Below are 14693 nucleotides of genomic sequence, written 5' to 3'. Positions count from 1 at the left end.
CTGTCCAATACAAATGATGATCAATGTGAAAGGCTGCCAGGAACTGATAGGCGAACAACACTGTAAGTAGCAAGAGCATTTGGAGCCAATGGAGTTTATAAAACTACTCTTTTTGAAAGTAGAATTTAGGGCTGGAGAGATGGCTCAGTGGTTTTGGCACTTGCCTGCAACACCTAACGACCCAGGTTTGATTCTCCAGTAACCACATAAAGCCAGATGCGGGAAGTGGCACATGCATCTGGAGTTAGTTTGCAGTTGCTAGAGGCTTTGGCATGCTCGTTCATATTCCCCTTTCTCTCTGTGTCTCTCTCTCAACCTCTCTGCCTGTAAATAAATAAATAAAAATATTTAAAGAAAGCAAGTAGGATCTATAAAGACAGCTTAATGTATGATGTTTGTATTTTATCAACAGAGCAGTTCTCTGTAATGACAGCCCAAACCTTTCCCAGGGGTTTTGTGGTGGATGCTAACTGCGTATGTTTTAAGGAAGTCAGTTTTTGTAAAACAAAAACATTTTTATGGGAACCTAGGTAGTTGACAGTTTCTTTATAACACAATTTCCAGCTACTAATTTAATTTACTAAGGGTGTGTGGGCACATGCGTGTTTGTGGGTGCTCGTGCACTTCTGCACACTTGCAGAGGGCAAAGTTCAACAGCTGGCATCACCCTCAACTACTCTCCTCCTTGTTTTTTGGAAACGGAGTCTCTCACTACACCTGGAGCTGACTGATTCAGCTAGTCTGAGTCATGGCCCAAGGATCCTTCTGTTTTTGCCTTCCCAGCACTGGGGTTATAGATGCTGTGGCAGCTTGAATATGGATGTGTCCCACAGCCTCAAGTTGTGTGATTGAGCTTTCTCCCCGGCCCCAGCTGGAGGGGCTTCTGGGTGGGGGAGCCTTGCTGGAGGTGGAGGTCACTGGGGGGTCGTGTTGACTAGCCTCCAGCCAGATTTCTCGCTGTTCTTTCTCTGCCACTGATACATGAAGATGTGAGCCAGTTGCCATGATTTTCTGTGCCATGCTGAGAAATCCCCTTGGAATTGTAAGCATGGGGATGGAGATTGCTCAGTGGTTAAGAAGCCTACATGCAGAGGTGACCTGGGTTCGATTCCCCAGTACCCGTGTAAAAGCCAGATGCGCAAAGTGGCTCCTGCATCTGAAATTTGTTTGCAGTGGTTGGAGGCCCTGGCCCACCCATTCTCTCTTCCTGACTCTATACCTTTGTGTTTGCTTGCAAATTTAAAAACAAAACAAAAAAAAAAAAAACCAACAAAACAAAACTGTCGAGCCTATGGCGCAGGAGGCAGAAGTAGGAGGATCGGTGTGAGCTCATGGCCATCCTGAGACTACATAGTGAATTGAAGGTCAGCCAGGGCTAGAATGAAATTCTACCTCAAAAAAAGAAATGAAAAGAAACCCAAAACCTATAAACATGAAATAAACCCTTTCCTCCTATAAGCTGCTTCTGGTCCAGTGTTTTGTCCCAGCACCGAGAATGTCACTGCCAATGGTGCACACCACTGCAGCCTATCTTCATGTGGGCGCTAGGGATCCGAACTCAGGTCCTCATGCTTGTACAGCAAGTTATTTACCCACTGAGCATCTCCCCAGCCCCATGAGGGCTCATTTTTGGCCTATACACATGCAGTGGCTGTTTGGTGGTCACATACAGGCAATTTCTGTTTCAGACATAATTACACTAAGGAAAGATAAGTTTGAGATTGGAGCAGGAAAATCGAAGTTGTCTTTGGAGCAGTCTAGAGTCAGTTGAGTGTCTGTTGTTCCAACCTAGATTACAAACCCCAGGCAGGGCACTCTGCTGGTTCTGGAAAACTCATCTTTGAGGGACACCTCACAGTGCGGAATGCCGGCATGGAGCGGGTGGCCACAGTGGTCTCCGTTGTGCACTAGAGGATTTCCACCTCAGTCTTCCATTTCTTTTCGCTGCAGCTCAAGGAGTATGAGGCCCAGCGCCGGCAGTCAGCTGCCTTGGACCCTGCCGACTGGCCCGACGGCTCCTACCCGACACTGGACGGCTCATCCACCTGCAACGTGAGTCTGCAGTCTCTCAGTTCACGGCCTCTCCTGATGACCGGGGAGCCTGGCCTCTGCCTTTCTTGCTGCAGCGCCCCGCTCTCCCAGTGTCTCTTCCTGCAGACTTCTGTACCTGACAGAGGCTCAGCTGTGGCCACAGTTGTGCTATTCAGCCTGAGTTTCTTGGGTTCTTCTTCTTATGTTTAAGTAGACATGACAAGAGCATTTACCACACTAACCATCCTGCAGTGTCCAATTTAGTTTCAATAACTGCTTTCACATTGTTGGGCAACCAACAGCATAATCCGTTTCTAGAAGTTTCTCATCATTCCAACAGAAACTACATCTGTTAAGCAGTTCCTGTCCCCAAACCCCAGGTCCTGGCTACCTCTGTTGTACTTTGTATCTCTATGAGTTTGACTATTCTAGATATCCTGCAGGAAGGGACTTACCCTATATTTAAATATATATATATATTTTAGGGCTGCAGAAATGGCTTAGCAGTTAAGGTAGCTTGCCTGCAAAGCCAAAGGACCTCTGTTGGATTCCCAAGGACCCATGTAAGCCAGATGCACAAGGAGGCGCATGCATCTGGAGTTTGTTTGCGGTGGCTGGAAGCCCTTCTCTCTCTCTCTCTTTCTCTCTCCTTCTCCCAAATAAACAAATAAAAATAAAGAATATCTTTTATTTACTTATGAGAGAAAGGGAGAATGACCTCCCTCCAGGGCAAATGAACTCCATACTTATGCACCACCTTGTGCATCTGGCTTTACTTGGGTACTGGAGAATCAAACCCAGACTGTCAGGCTTTGTAAACCAGTACCTTTAACTACTGTGCCATCTCTCAACCCAGAATCACTCTACATTTATCCTTCTGTGTCTGGTTTATTTCAGTTGGCATAATGTTCTCAAGATTCATCAAAGTTGCAGAATGTATTGGAATTTTCTGTCTTTCTACATATCTAATATTCCCTGTGGATATATACCGTGTTTTATTTATGTGTTCATTGGTTGGGAGGCACAGGTGTTGTCTCCACCCTTTAGCTGTTGTGAACAGTGTCAGTATGAACTTAGTCCACAGTTTGTTCACTGTGTGCTGTCCATCCTGCCGGTCACATCTGGATGCAAATTGCTGAATCAAATGATAATTATATGCTTGCCTTTTTGAAGATGGCTATATGTTCTCTTCTGTAATTATACTATTTTACATTCCTGTCAGCAGTGCATAAAGGTTCCAACTTCACTCTTTTCTCAACAGCATTCTATACTTTGCCCTTTATGCCTTTATGAAATGTTTATGAAATGTTACTTAATTTGTTCTTGATATACATTTTCCTGATAGTCAATTGTGTTGAACATCTTTTCATATACATATGGGCCATTTGTATATGTTTAGAGGAATGTCTGTTCAAGTCCTTTGCCCTCTTGAATTGTGAAGTTTGTGTGTTTGCATACGAGCTGTTGTTGGGTTGTAAAAGTTCTTTATATGTTCTAGGCATTAGTACTTTATCAGATATATGGTTTGTAAGTATTTTCTCCCATTCTGTGGGTTTTCTTTTTACTATGTGGCTGGGATCTTTGATATAGAAAAGTTGTTAATTTTGAAATTCATTTATTTTATTATCTTTTTCTTTTGTTGTCTATATTTTGGGTGTCATATCATTGCCAAACCCAAGATGATGTGACTCTTTTCTGCTGGTGGTTTTACAAAACTCTAAGTTTGGGTCTCTGACCCATATTGAGCTAACAGCTCCTCAGCTTGTAAATCTAGTTTTTCCAGAAACATCTGTTGAGAAGCCTATTTCCTCCCCCAATGAATGGTCTTGGCACTCATTTTGAATACTAGTTGAACATATCTATGTGGACTGTCTAGTTTGTTACATTAGCATAGATAATCTGAATGTTTCCTGCCTCATACCTTACTGTTTTGATAACGGTAGCTTCATACTAAGTTTTAAAATTAGGAAGTATGAATCTACCAATTTTATTTATTTTGTAAAGATAGTTTTAAGTATTTGAGATCCCTTGAGATTCTTTATGATTTTAGAATAAATTTTTCTATCTTTATAGAAGCTGCTATTGAGATTTTGATAAAATTATATCAAATCTGTTGGTAGAAGTAGGTAGTTAAGTATTGTCATGTGAATGCTCCAAAATTTTCTAGTCCCATGAACATAAGATATCTTTTCATTTATTTCTCTGTCAGTTTCAGCAATGTTTTGCAGGTGTCTGTGAAAAAATATTGCTTTTAATATATTTTTATTTATTTATTTGAGAGAGAGAGAAAGAGGCATATATAGAGAGAATGGGCTTATCAGGGCCTTCAGATGCTGCAAACAAACTCCAGGTGCATGTGCTACCTTGTATATCTGGTTTACGTGGGTACTGGAGAATCGAACCTGGGTCCTTTGACCTTGCAGGCAAGTGCCTTAACTGCTTGTCTTTAATATTTTTTGGTGCTATTGTAAATGGACTCGTTTTCTTGACTTCCTGTCTAGGTTACTTATGTAACTGGCTTTCATTGTGCTGGTTGTTGTAACTTTGCTGAATTGCTTGTTCACTCTGGCAGTGTAAACACGCACGTGCTTGAGCATCACCTTAGGGTTCTCTACACAGAAGCTTGTGTCCTGTACAAAAAGAGGTAATTTGTCACCTTTTCCAATTTGAATTTCTTTTATTATTCACACAATTTTAATATGACCAAAAATGTTTTTTAACTAGGAAATCCACAGGAGTTGTAGGAACTTTAAATCCAGAATTTCAGATACACATTGCATGCTACCATCCTCAAATGCATGCAACAAGAAGGGAGTGAGTTATCTTTTGCATGTGTTATGTAGTTGCTGCCATGTTATATTATACTTCTTTAAAAAATTTGGAAGCCATTCTACCTCCATGTCTCCAACCTTGTGTTCATGCCCAATAGAGCCAGTCATCTTTTTCTTCCTCCTTCCTTCTTCTTCATCCTTTTCCTCCTCTTCATCCTCTTCTTCTTTTTCTTCTTGCAATCATATTTTTTAGCCTGCTGCTTTCTCATTTTCATAAAGTGGATTTTATACTTCTTAGCATACTCAATGTTTATGTGATTTTGCTATAGTCATTTTCTCTGATCTCATCTTTTAGTCCCACACCCAACACCCTCTATTCCAGCTACATTGGATCTTGCATTCATTACTGAACACACTCTGTGTCTTCATACTTCTGAGTTTTAGCCCATGCAATTTCCTCTAGCTAAATTTCTTTCCTCATAGAAATCTGTGCATCCTTAAGTTGTACACAGACAAAAGGGGTCGAAGCTTTTTAATAAAGAATTTGCATTTATAAATGATCTGTATTAGAATATAATAAATCTCCAGTTATAGACGATTACTGCCCGTGTTGTACAACAGATACCTTCTATTTTAGTTGCTAATAAAGGGCTACACAACTCAAAAAAAAAAAAAAGAAAGAAAGAAAGAAATCTGTGCATCCTTCAAGGTGAAGCCCAGTTCTTAACTTCCTCTATGAAACTTTCTTTAGCCTACTTAAGCATATTTCTTGCTTCCTATTCTATTTTTGCTAAGCCAGATTCATAAAACAATCTTAAGCAGTTATCTTAGACTATCAAAAATAATTATGTCTATTTTGGCCTCCTTGGAAATAGCAAGTTCCTTGAGTATGACAAGTATGCTTTGTTCTTTGCCTGACCAGAAAGTAACTAGCCCAGTGTCCAGCATTATTAACCACTGAGAAACTTAATAAGAAAAGCTTATTTAACATTCATCCTTACTGGCTGCTTTGATAACATGTTTTTATGTCTTGCAGCTATGGATAGAGTGTTTTAACTTTCTTTACATCTAAGCAGCAAATGGTAGTTTATCAGAAATGCATAAAGCCTTCCCACTACCTTCTTGTCTCTGATTTCCTGGGGGAAAAAAGCACAAGTTTCAATTGCAGCTAAAAGATTATGAATTAAAAACCCGGCTTCACTTACTATTATATGCAAGAGACGTGAGAAGTTAGCATTCATAGCAACAAATGTGTCATAGGCTAGCCAGCCCTGTGTCCTGGGACTATGAGGTAATAAAAAAAAAGGTCCATGGTTTTCAATGTGCCTTCTGCCTCTCTGCGTCTCTCATCCTACACCCTACAGACTAACATAAGTGTAAATCATGAAGCAAGAGTAAATATAGTAACTCATGAAAGATCTGATTCAAACCCAGCTCTGGGCAAAACAAAAACCCAGTTGTCCATAGTGGGTCCTTTAGATCAGACCTGCTCTATATTGTACTGATTAATAGCCTCGGAGCCCAGGGAGAGGTTAAAAGACTTGTTCCATCAAAGGAACATGATTATAGCAAAACTTCACTTAGTCCACAAGAAGAGAGTCATACCATTTAGGAAGAAGCTAGTGCATGTTGAGGTTTGTGGGGCATGTTGTGCAAGCTGCTAAGAAACACTGGGAGGGACTGTCTTGTTGGATCCTTTGGAGAGGGTCAGTCTGAGCTGTGCAGTGTCAGAATGAAATGAGTCGGAAGGGTCAAGCATTTTGCCCTCTTGCACACATCGTGGGAGAAGCGTGTGGTGCGCGTACCTGACGGTGGGCACAGTGCCATATGTGTGCGTTACAGAGACAAGGAGAGGCCTAGCCCTGGCAGCTGACACTTGAGCACAGAGGTTAAATGCCACACCCAGCCAGGCATGGTGGCACACTCCTTTTATTCCAGCACTTGGCGAGGCAGAGGTAAGAGGATTGCCGCAAGTTCAAGGCCAGCTTGAGGCTCTATAGAGAATTCCAGGTCAGCCTGGGCTACATCAGGACCCTACCTTGAAAAACAAAACCAAACAAAAACTTCACTCCCATATCTTCATATACTATATTCAGATACCACAAACTCATTCCCATTAGTATTTTATTGCCAAACTCGCTCATACCAGGTCGCTGGAAAACAGCTTGTCCTAGCTGAATGAAGGGTCAGAAACAGTGTGCTGGGGACACAATCTTCCAGAACTAAGGAGAGACTTCGGTGTTCATTGAGAGGCATGGGTGATAGAGATGGAGCCCACATTAATGGAGCTTTTAAAGAATGTTTTATTTATATTTATTTATTTGAGAGATAGAGATACAAAAATAGGTAGAGAATAGGTGTGCCAGGGCCTCCAACCACTGCAAATGAACTCCAGATGTGTGTGCCCCCTTATGCATCTGGCTTATGTGGGTCCTGGGGAGTTGAACATGGGTCCTTTGGCTTTGCAGGCAATCACCTTAACCACTAATGTATCTCTTCAACCCCATTAATGAAGTTTTCTAAAGCCGCAGTATTTACTGGGTCTTTTGCTGGTTTGCTCTCTGCAGACACCCACATCCGCTTGGTCGTGCTGTGTGCAGGACTATGTCCAGCCCATGCACTGACTGAAGTGCCCTTGAAATTGATAGCAGTCCCAATCCTCTTATCCCAATTCTGGCCTTTGCGGTGTTTTTATGGAGTCTTGGCTCCAAACTTCATCCAGAATATTCCCAGTCTTTATTCTGACTGTTCCTCCATGGCAGGGCAGTTGACTTAAAATGATTCCTGCTGTGACAAACCCCTTGGCTACCATGAGCAAGGCGACTTTGAGTTTTCTGTTGATCCTTTTCTATACTGCGATGAAAATAGGCCACTGGCTGTCAGGAATGCCCAGGCCATGGAAGTTCCAGGGATCATGAGGCCTTTGTCACCAGACCTCAATGCCTATATTGATGTCGGATAGCCTTTGGATTTCGTGTTCACTGATCTCATCAGCTTCCCCACCCCCATGACTGATGCTAGATGATTGCATGTTGCCTCACAATAAACCCATATGCACAGCCCATGTCTGTAAGAGTGTTAAGTACTAAAGATAGTTACCAAGGGAAGTGAAAAATAGCTTTCTCTTTGCCAAAGGAGCATCTGTTCTGAGCCGTTTTTCATTAATAATGAACTTCTGTTGTGAGCATGGGAGTATTTGAAGGGTTTTGGTTAAGATTTTAACTATAATCGTTGTTAACTATCTGAATTTACTTTAATATTCTTCATTTAAAAAATATTTTATTTTATTTTATTTATTTATTTGAGAAAGCAAGAGAGAAAGAAGGGGAGAAAGAAAGAGAATGTGCATGCCAGGGCCTCTAGCCACTGCAAATGAACTCCAGACGCATGAGCCACCTTATGCCTCTGGCTTATGTGGGTCCTGGGGAATCGAACCGAGGTCCTTTGGTTTGGCAAGCATTTGCCTTAACTGCTAAGCCATCTCTCCAGCCCAGTATTTTTCACTTTAACTTATTAGCAGGTTTGTTATGCTTTCTACCAGGAGGAAGGTTGTCAACTTTGTGCCTTAAGGTTTGGCTTACCATGTGCTAAAATTACATTTGAGGGCTGGAGAGATGACTTAGTGGTTAAGGTGTTTGTCTGCAAAGCCTAAGGACCCAGGTTCGGTTCCCCATTAGCCAGATACACATGGTGATACATGCATCAGAAGTTCATTTGCAATGGCTAGAGGCCCTGGTGCTCTCATTTTCTCTCAATAAATAAATAAGTAAAATATTAGGAAAAGAACATTTAAAGAAACTATGTCTGGGCATGCAGCTCAGTGATAGAGCACTTGCCTAGCATGTGCAAGGCTCTGGGTTTAATCATTGATATTACCCAATGATAAAATAATAAAGAAGGGCTGGAGAGATGGCTTAGCGGTTAAGCATTTGCCTGTGAAGCCTGAGGACCTTGGTTCGAGGCTCGATTACTCGGGAACCACGTTAGCCAGATGCACAAGGGGGCGCACTCATCTGGCGTTCTTTTGCAGTGGCTGGAGGCCCTGGCGCACCCATTCTCTCTCTGCCTCTTTCTTCCTCTGTCTTTTGCTCTCAAATAAATGAATAAAAATAAAAAAAATAAAGAAATTAAGCCAGACATGGTGGCGCATGCCTTTAATCTCAGCACTCGGGAGGCAGATGTAGGAGGATCACTGTGAGTTCAAGGCTACCCTGAGACTACATAGTGAATTCCAGGTCAACCTGAGCTAGATGAGACTCTACCTTGAAAAACAAACAAAGGCAAACAAACAAACAAAAACAAGAAAGAAAGAAATTATGATCTCTGTCATGCTGGGTTTTATAGCTTTTACCTATGGCGACGAAATCTTAGTAAATAATTGGTTTTATGTCTAAGGAGAGTGAATGTCTAAGAGTTGGTTAACTGTACTTGGTGCTTGAGTATATTTTTTATTTGTAAAGGGGGAGAGAGGAGCTATGGGAAAGGGGGAGAATGGGTGCACTAGTGCCTCCCAGCACTGTAAATGAGCTCTAGGTGCATGCAACACTTTAAGTGGGCACTGGGGAATTGACCGGAGGCCACCACCTTTAACTGCTGAGCCATCTCCCCCATCCTTGGTGCTTGAATATTAGTGAAAATGCTTATCCTGAAATAGGTTTCTAAAGAAAATGAATCCACAAGTATTAAACATATTATTTAAATTGGTTTAAATAGATACATGCACAGAGAAAAAATTCAAGCAATAGTAATAATCAAGCACAAAAGCTCATGGGCAGCCATGTGTTGTGAACATGGATTTTAGTCTCATTGGTTACTTTATTTCATGTGTTCTAGAAAATGCTGGACTGTTTCTGGAGCTGGAGCTCCTTGCTTGAGGGAAGCAAGTGTCATGAGGTGTGTCATGAAGTGATTTATTCTGGCAAGCCAGTCATCCTTTCCCAAGTGTTTATTTCTCCAGGTGGGGAAATGGAGAGTTGGGAAGTGTCCGTGTACAGAATGCCATGTCAGGACTGCGGTGGTATCACAGCGCCCCTCGTTGAGTACGTCTCCATAACAGTCTTTCCTTCCATCTGCAGATCTGCCCGCTGACGTGCTTGGAGGTACAGGAGAGCCACGTGCTTGGACTGTGTCCAAAGTGGCGGGCAGCAGCGAGCCTGCATGTGTGTGACTGCTTCTTCACCTTTTGCTATTTTAAGTGTTCTTGATGGGAGGCTTCCAAGGTCAAGACTAAAATACCCCTCTATTACAAGATGTTAAAGCTTTGGGGAACTTTCTAAAATTGTAAGCCACAAATTTTCAGGTGTTTCTTTTTTTGTTTGTTTGTTTCCTTTTTTTGTGTGTAGTTCTAGGAATGGAATGCAAGGCTCTGTGCTTGCTGTGCAAGTGCCTTCCAGTGAACCACGCCTGCAGTCCTTTCCTAGGCTCCTCACAGCCATTTCATCTGCCCAGTAACAGGGCTTATCTCCAAGCCAGAGAATTCAGTTTTGACATTTTGGAAGGGGAGATTGCAATAGCCTTAGTCTAAACTTGAACTTTGAAACGGATGATTAGCAATTTTGGTATATGCCAAATTCCATAGCATCCCATATGGTTCCTTTTAGCCATTCTGACAGCAAATGGCCCAATTTCTATGTATGACAAGAGGTTAACACTGTCACCATATTATACTAACTTAGGTACCCTGAGCACATTGCATTTTGACCCATTATGGGGACCAAATATTAGCACTCTTCTATAAGGTCTGTTATTCCGGTTTGAATCTAGAAGGGTTTTGTTCACTTGAGAGATGCCAGTCTATGTTGCCCAGGCTTACCCTAAACTCCTGGGCTCAAGAAATCCTCCTACCACAGCCTCCCAAGTATCTGGGACTAAAGCAGGTACCTACCTACATGCCTGGCTTCTAACTGAACCATTCTTTTTTTAAAAAAATATTTTATTTATTTATTTATTTGTCAGAAGGAGAGAGAGAGAGAATGGGCATGCCAGGGCCTCCTACCATAACAAACGAACTCCAGACGCATGTGCCCCCTTGTGCATCTGGCTAACGTGGGTCCTGGGGAATTGAACTTGGGTCCTTTGGCTTTGCAGGTGAACGCCTTAACTGCTAAGCCATTCCTCCAGCCCACTGAGCCATTCTTGATGTGTTAGTTTTGAATATATTTTTTCCGCTAGAAGGACCTTTCAGGTAATGTTTACAAGTTAACATTTGTCAGAAGTTTGATTTTTATGTTCAAAGAGCCTGAAAGAAAACCATAAGCCACTGCTGTCAGAAATACAACTCTAAGACTCTTTATGGCAGCAAATGATAAATTTATAAAATTGTCCGTCTATAAATATCCACAGTTAAAAATATGTATGGTTTTCATAATTTTCACTGATTTCCATGACAATGAATATTTATTGGGTACATAAATTATGCACAAAGATCATATATATCACAGCATTAGAGCTGGCATTCCAGGAAGCATTTTCTCCAAGAAAATGGTTGGCCTTGTTTCTACTGTCTTCTCCTATATCGTTATGTTTTATGATAAGAAAATTTAAGAGAGACTGGATTCCAAGTGTAAAAATAACTTGCATTTGTGAATAAGCGTTTTTCTTTCCATGGTGTTTGCTTTTTTTTTTTTCCTTAGGAATTTTTTCATAACTCTTGCTTCAACCTAAAAAAGGATTGTAATTGGCAAGATGCTTTTTGATTTATGGCAAGAAAGCGGTTCTACTTGCTGAAAGTATAACGTTACGGTAGTGAGGCTCACACACCGGATGAGTGGGCACAGGCGTCGCTCTATTTCTTACCCGTTTCACTTGTATGTGACCAGGAGGGAGGAGAACAAGGCCTAGCACAGCTGCCAGAGGGCATTTGTGCCCTGTGTCTGAGGACAGTTACGACCCATTCTTTGCATTGCTGTATCTAACCCTGGCCTTGCACAAGGGCGAGAGATCTGCTTCTGAGCCTGTCCTCAGCCCAGCACGGCTATGCACTGCGCTGTGCTGCGGCGTACACTGCAGAATAGGGAGCCCTCGTTGAGACCTTCCCAAATGTGGCCCCGTGAACATCATTGGTATCATGAGATTTTACTGATCTTAAGTGATAGTTTTGGTGAATTTTAATTTATTTTGCCAGATGGGAATATACATTTTAATAAAATGATGACTTTGAAACTCAATAATAGCAAAATGGGACCTATGGAAATTTTTACTTAATGAATAAGAGAAGAATTACTCCCTAGGTCTGCAGTTTAGGGTGAGACTAGGGGACAAAATCAAACCAATGGAAAAACATACACAGTGAAAGTCTTTTGACACATAAGTATTTTGCTCCAAATTCCCTCTGGATATAAGCCAATAGAAAGCAGTTGCTGAGGTGACTTCCTGTTATTTATTCCCAGCTTCCTGTTGTTTTTTCTACACTATCCCCCCCGCCCCGCCCACCATTTCCCAGCTTTCTCTTTAGGACTAGAGCCAGAGTCTAAGGCATGTATTTGATGTGTCCCTTACCACCATGATGACTGAATAAAGGCAGACAAGATAAAGGCACTCGCCCTACCAGGCTCTGGAAAGTTGCATCTGCCCAGCGTGGGCAGGAGCAGGGCTGGTTGAGCTCATACGTGAGTCAGACCTGGGCCCAGATCCTGCCTCGTTGCTAGTTTTGCCACAGAGGCAAGTCACCCATCTCTTTGTTCTTCAGCTTCCTTATTTGCTAGGCCGGCTCTGTCTGTCCTGGAGGAGCATTGCCCACATCAGTGGGAACAGAGCAGTGACTCCCAGTTCATGTATCAACCTTGTCATGCTATGTGAAGATGGTCTTCCCTTCTTTCTGTTGGCTTTCATCCTTGAAATGTTTGAATCCCCTAAAAATAATAGTTTGTATATGCCACTAAATGTATGTGTCAGTAGACACACTAATGTGGTCAGAATAAGAGTATTGTACAAATTCATGCATAAGCACATGCATAAGCAGTTTGTTTTCTGTTTCTGAAGGTTTTGTGGTGTGAGTGGGTTTCGGAGAGGGGTATAGTGTGATTTCTGTAAACATGTTTGGCCGTAGATGTACCGCTTGTGAGGGTCAAGCAATTAACTGTGCGGAAAGTACCTGTGGCCAGCAGTGCAGGTGGTCCAGTTGAGTGTGGGGCGGCTTCCACCTAATGTGTTGGAAGGGCTCTCATGACAGGTCCAGAAAGAACTGGAAGTTTGACACTGAAAACTAGCTTCCTGGCATGTCTTTTGTCAGTGATCTATACAGTTACAGGAGTTCAGAGTGGTGCCTTCAGATCCACCTCAACATATCAAAGGCCATGTGACTAAAAATAAATATTAATAAAATGTGCAGCTACTAGGGCTGGAGAGATGGCTCAGGAGGTTAATAAAATGTGCTTCCTGAGGAAACATGAGGGCCTGAGCAGGCCTGAAATCTCCTGAGTTTGAATCCTCAGAACCCCTGTAAACAGCTGGGCATGGCCATGCATAACTAAAAAATCCCAGTCCCACCAAGGAGAGCAGAGACGGGGGAATTGCCCAGGCTTGCAAAAGCAGCAAGCTCCAGGATCCATAAGAGACTCTGGCTCAGGCTGGAGAGATGGCTTAGCGGTTAAGCGCTTGCCTGTGAAGCCTAAGGACCCCGGTTCGAGGCTCGCTTCCCCAGGTCCCACGTTAGCCAGATGCACAAGGGGGCGCACGCGTCTGGAGTTCGTTTGCAGAGGCTGGAAGCCCTGGCACGCCCATTCTTTCTCTCCCTCTATCTGTCTTTCTCTCTGTGTCTGTCGCTCTCAAATAAATAAATTAAAAAAAAAAAAAAAAGAGACTCCGGCTCAAACGAGAACAGGAGAACAGCTGCTATAGGCAAGCACTCCTGCCATAGGCATGCACACCACAAGAACAAACACGTGCACACATTGTATCATACAAACAAACACACACACACACACACACACACACACACACACACTGCCCAAATACTGTACAATCAGAGAATATCATGGTTTGTTTTTTTTTTTAATTTTCAGGGAGGGAGGGAGAAAAAGAGGGAGAAAGGGAGAGAGAGAGAGAGAAAGGGCACACGAAGACCTCCAACTGCTACAAAGGAACTGCAGATGCATGTACCACCTTGTGCACATGGCTTCACAGAGATAATAGGGAATTGAACTTGGGTCCTTTGGCTTTGCAAGCAAGCGCCTTAACTGCTAAGCCATCTCTCCAGCTGAAAGCAATATTTTAATGCACCACATTCTAATTCAACAGAATAATTTCTTCATTTGGCTTTACATGGGTACTGGTGAATCAGTCCCAGGCCACAGGCTTTGCATGGAAGTGTCCTTAACCTCTGAGCCACCCCTCCCAGTCCCTCAACAGAATAATTTCTACAAAAATCTCTTTGTTCTCTGCTGTCCTTCCTTCTTTGTATGACACCGCACCCTCTGGTGGCTCAATGCTGTATAATTACTAGCATAATACAAATAGCATTACAGAGTTACTTCCTAAAACTATGGAATTCACTCCTTGCCCTGATGTACGTTTGACTCAGGGAGTGAATGGAAAAATGCCGTCTCGATCTTTCTTTTAATCACTTACTGGGCAAATATTTGTTGAGTACCTATTGGCCACATCCTTGGGCACAGTGAGCTTGTGCTGAGAAGAGATGCCAAGCAAGTGGATGTTAAGGTTGTGGATGTGCCTACTGGCGCTGATCGACACACCACAGGAGATGCAGCAAGCCCTGGATGAGAGTCTAGAAAGGTTTGGTGGGGAAAGCAGCCCACACTGAGCAAGAGCAAGGAGAGAAGTGCAGGTCAGGCCGAGCGAGCAGCAGGCTCTGCCGTCTAGGTGAGATGCCAAGTAAATCTTCAAATGTGGGGCGTGGGAGCAAAGCGATGCAAGCTATAGGAAGCTTTTCTC

The 14693-nt window shown here is 42.6% G+C and overlaps 1 protein-coding gene across 4 annotated transcripts in view; it reads left to right on the top strand.

Moving 5' to 3' along the window:
• Sash1 (SAM and SH3 domain containing 1) overlaps window positions 1-14693 on the top strand; it is a 252044-nt gene that overhangs the window by 188672 nt on the left and 48679 nt on the right. For all 4 annotated transcript variants that reach the window (XM_045158593.1, XM_045158595.1, XM_045158592.1 and 1 more), the window contains one exon: window positions 1951-2052. In XM_045158593.1, coding sequence (XP_045014528.1) covers window positions 1951-2052 — 102 coding nt within the window. The remainder of the gene's footprint in view (window positions 1-1950; window positions 2053-14693) is intronic.

Source organism: Jaculus jaculus, chromosome 9, assembly GCF_020740685.1.
Source record: "Jaculus jaculus isolate mJacJac1 chromosome 9, mJacJac1.mat.Y.cur, whole genome shotgun sequence".
NCBI lineage: Eukaryota > Metazoa > Chordata > Mammalia > Rodentia > Dipodidae > Jaculus > Jaculus jaculus.
Note: the sequence above shows the minus strand (reverse complement) of the source record. Positions and strands in the feature narration are given on the sequence as shown.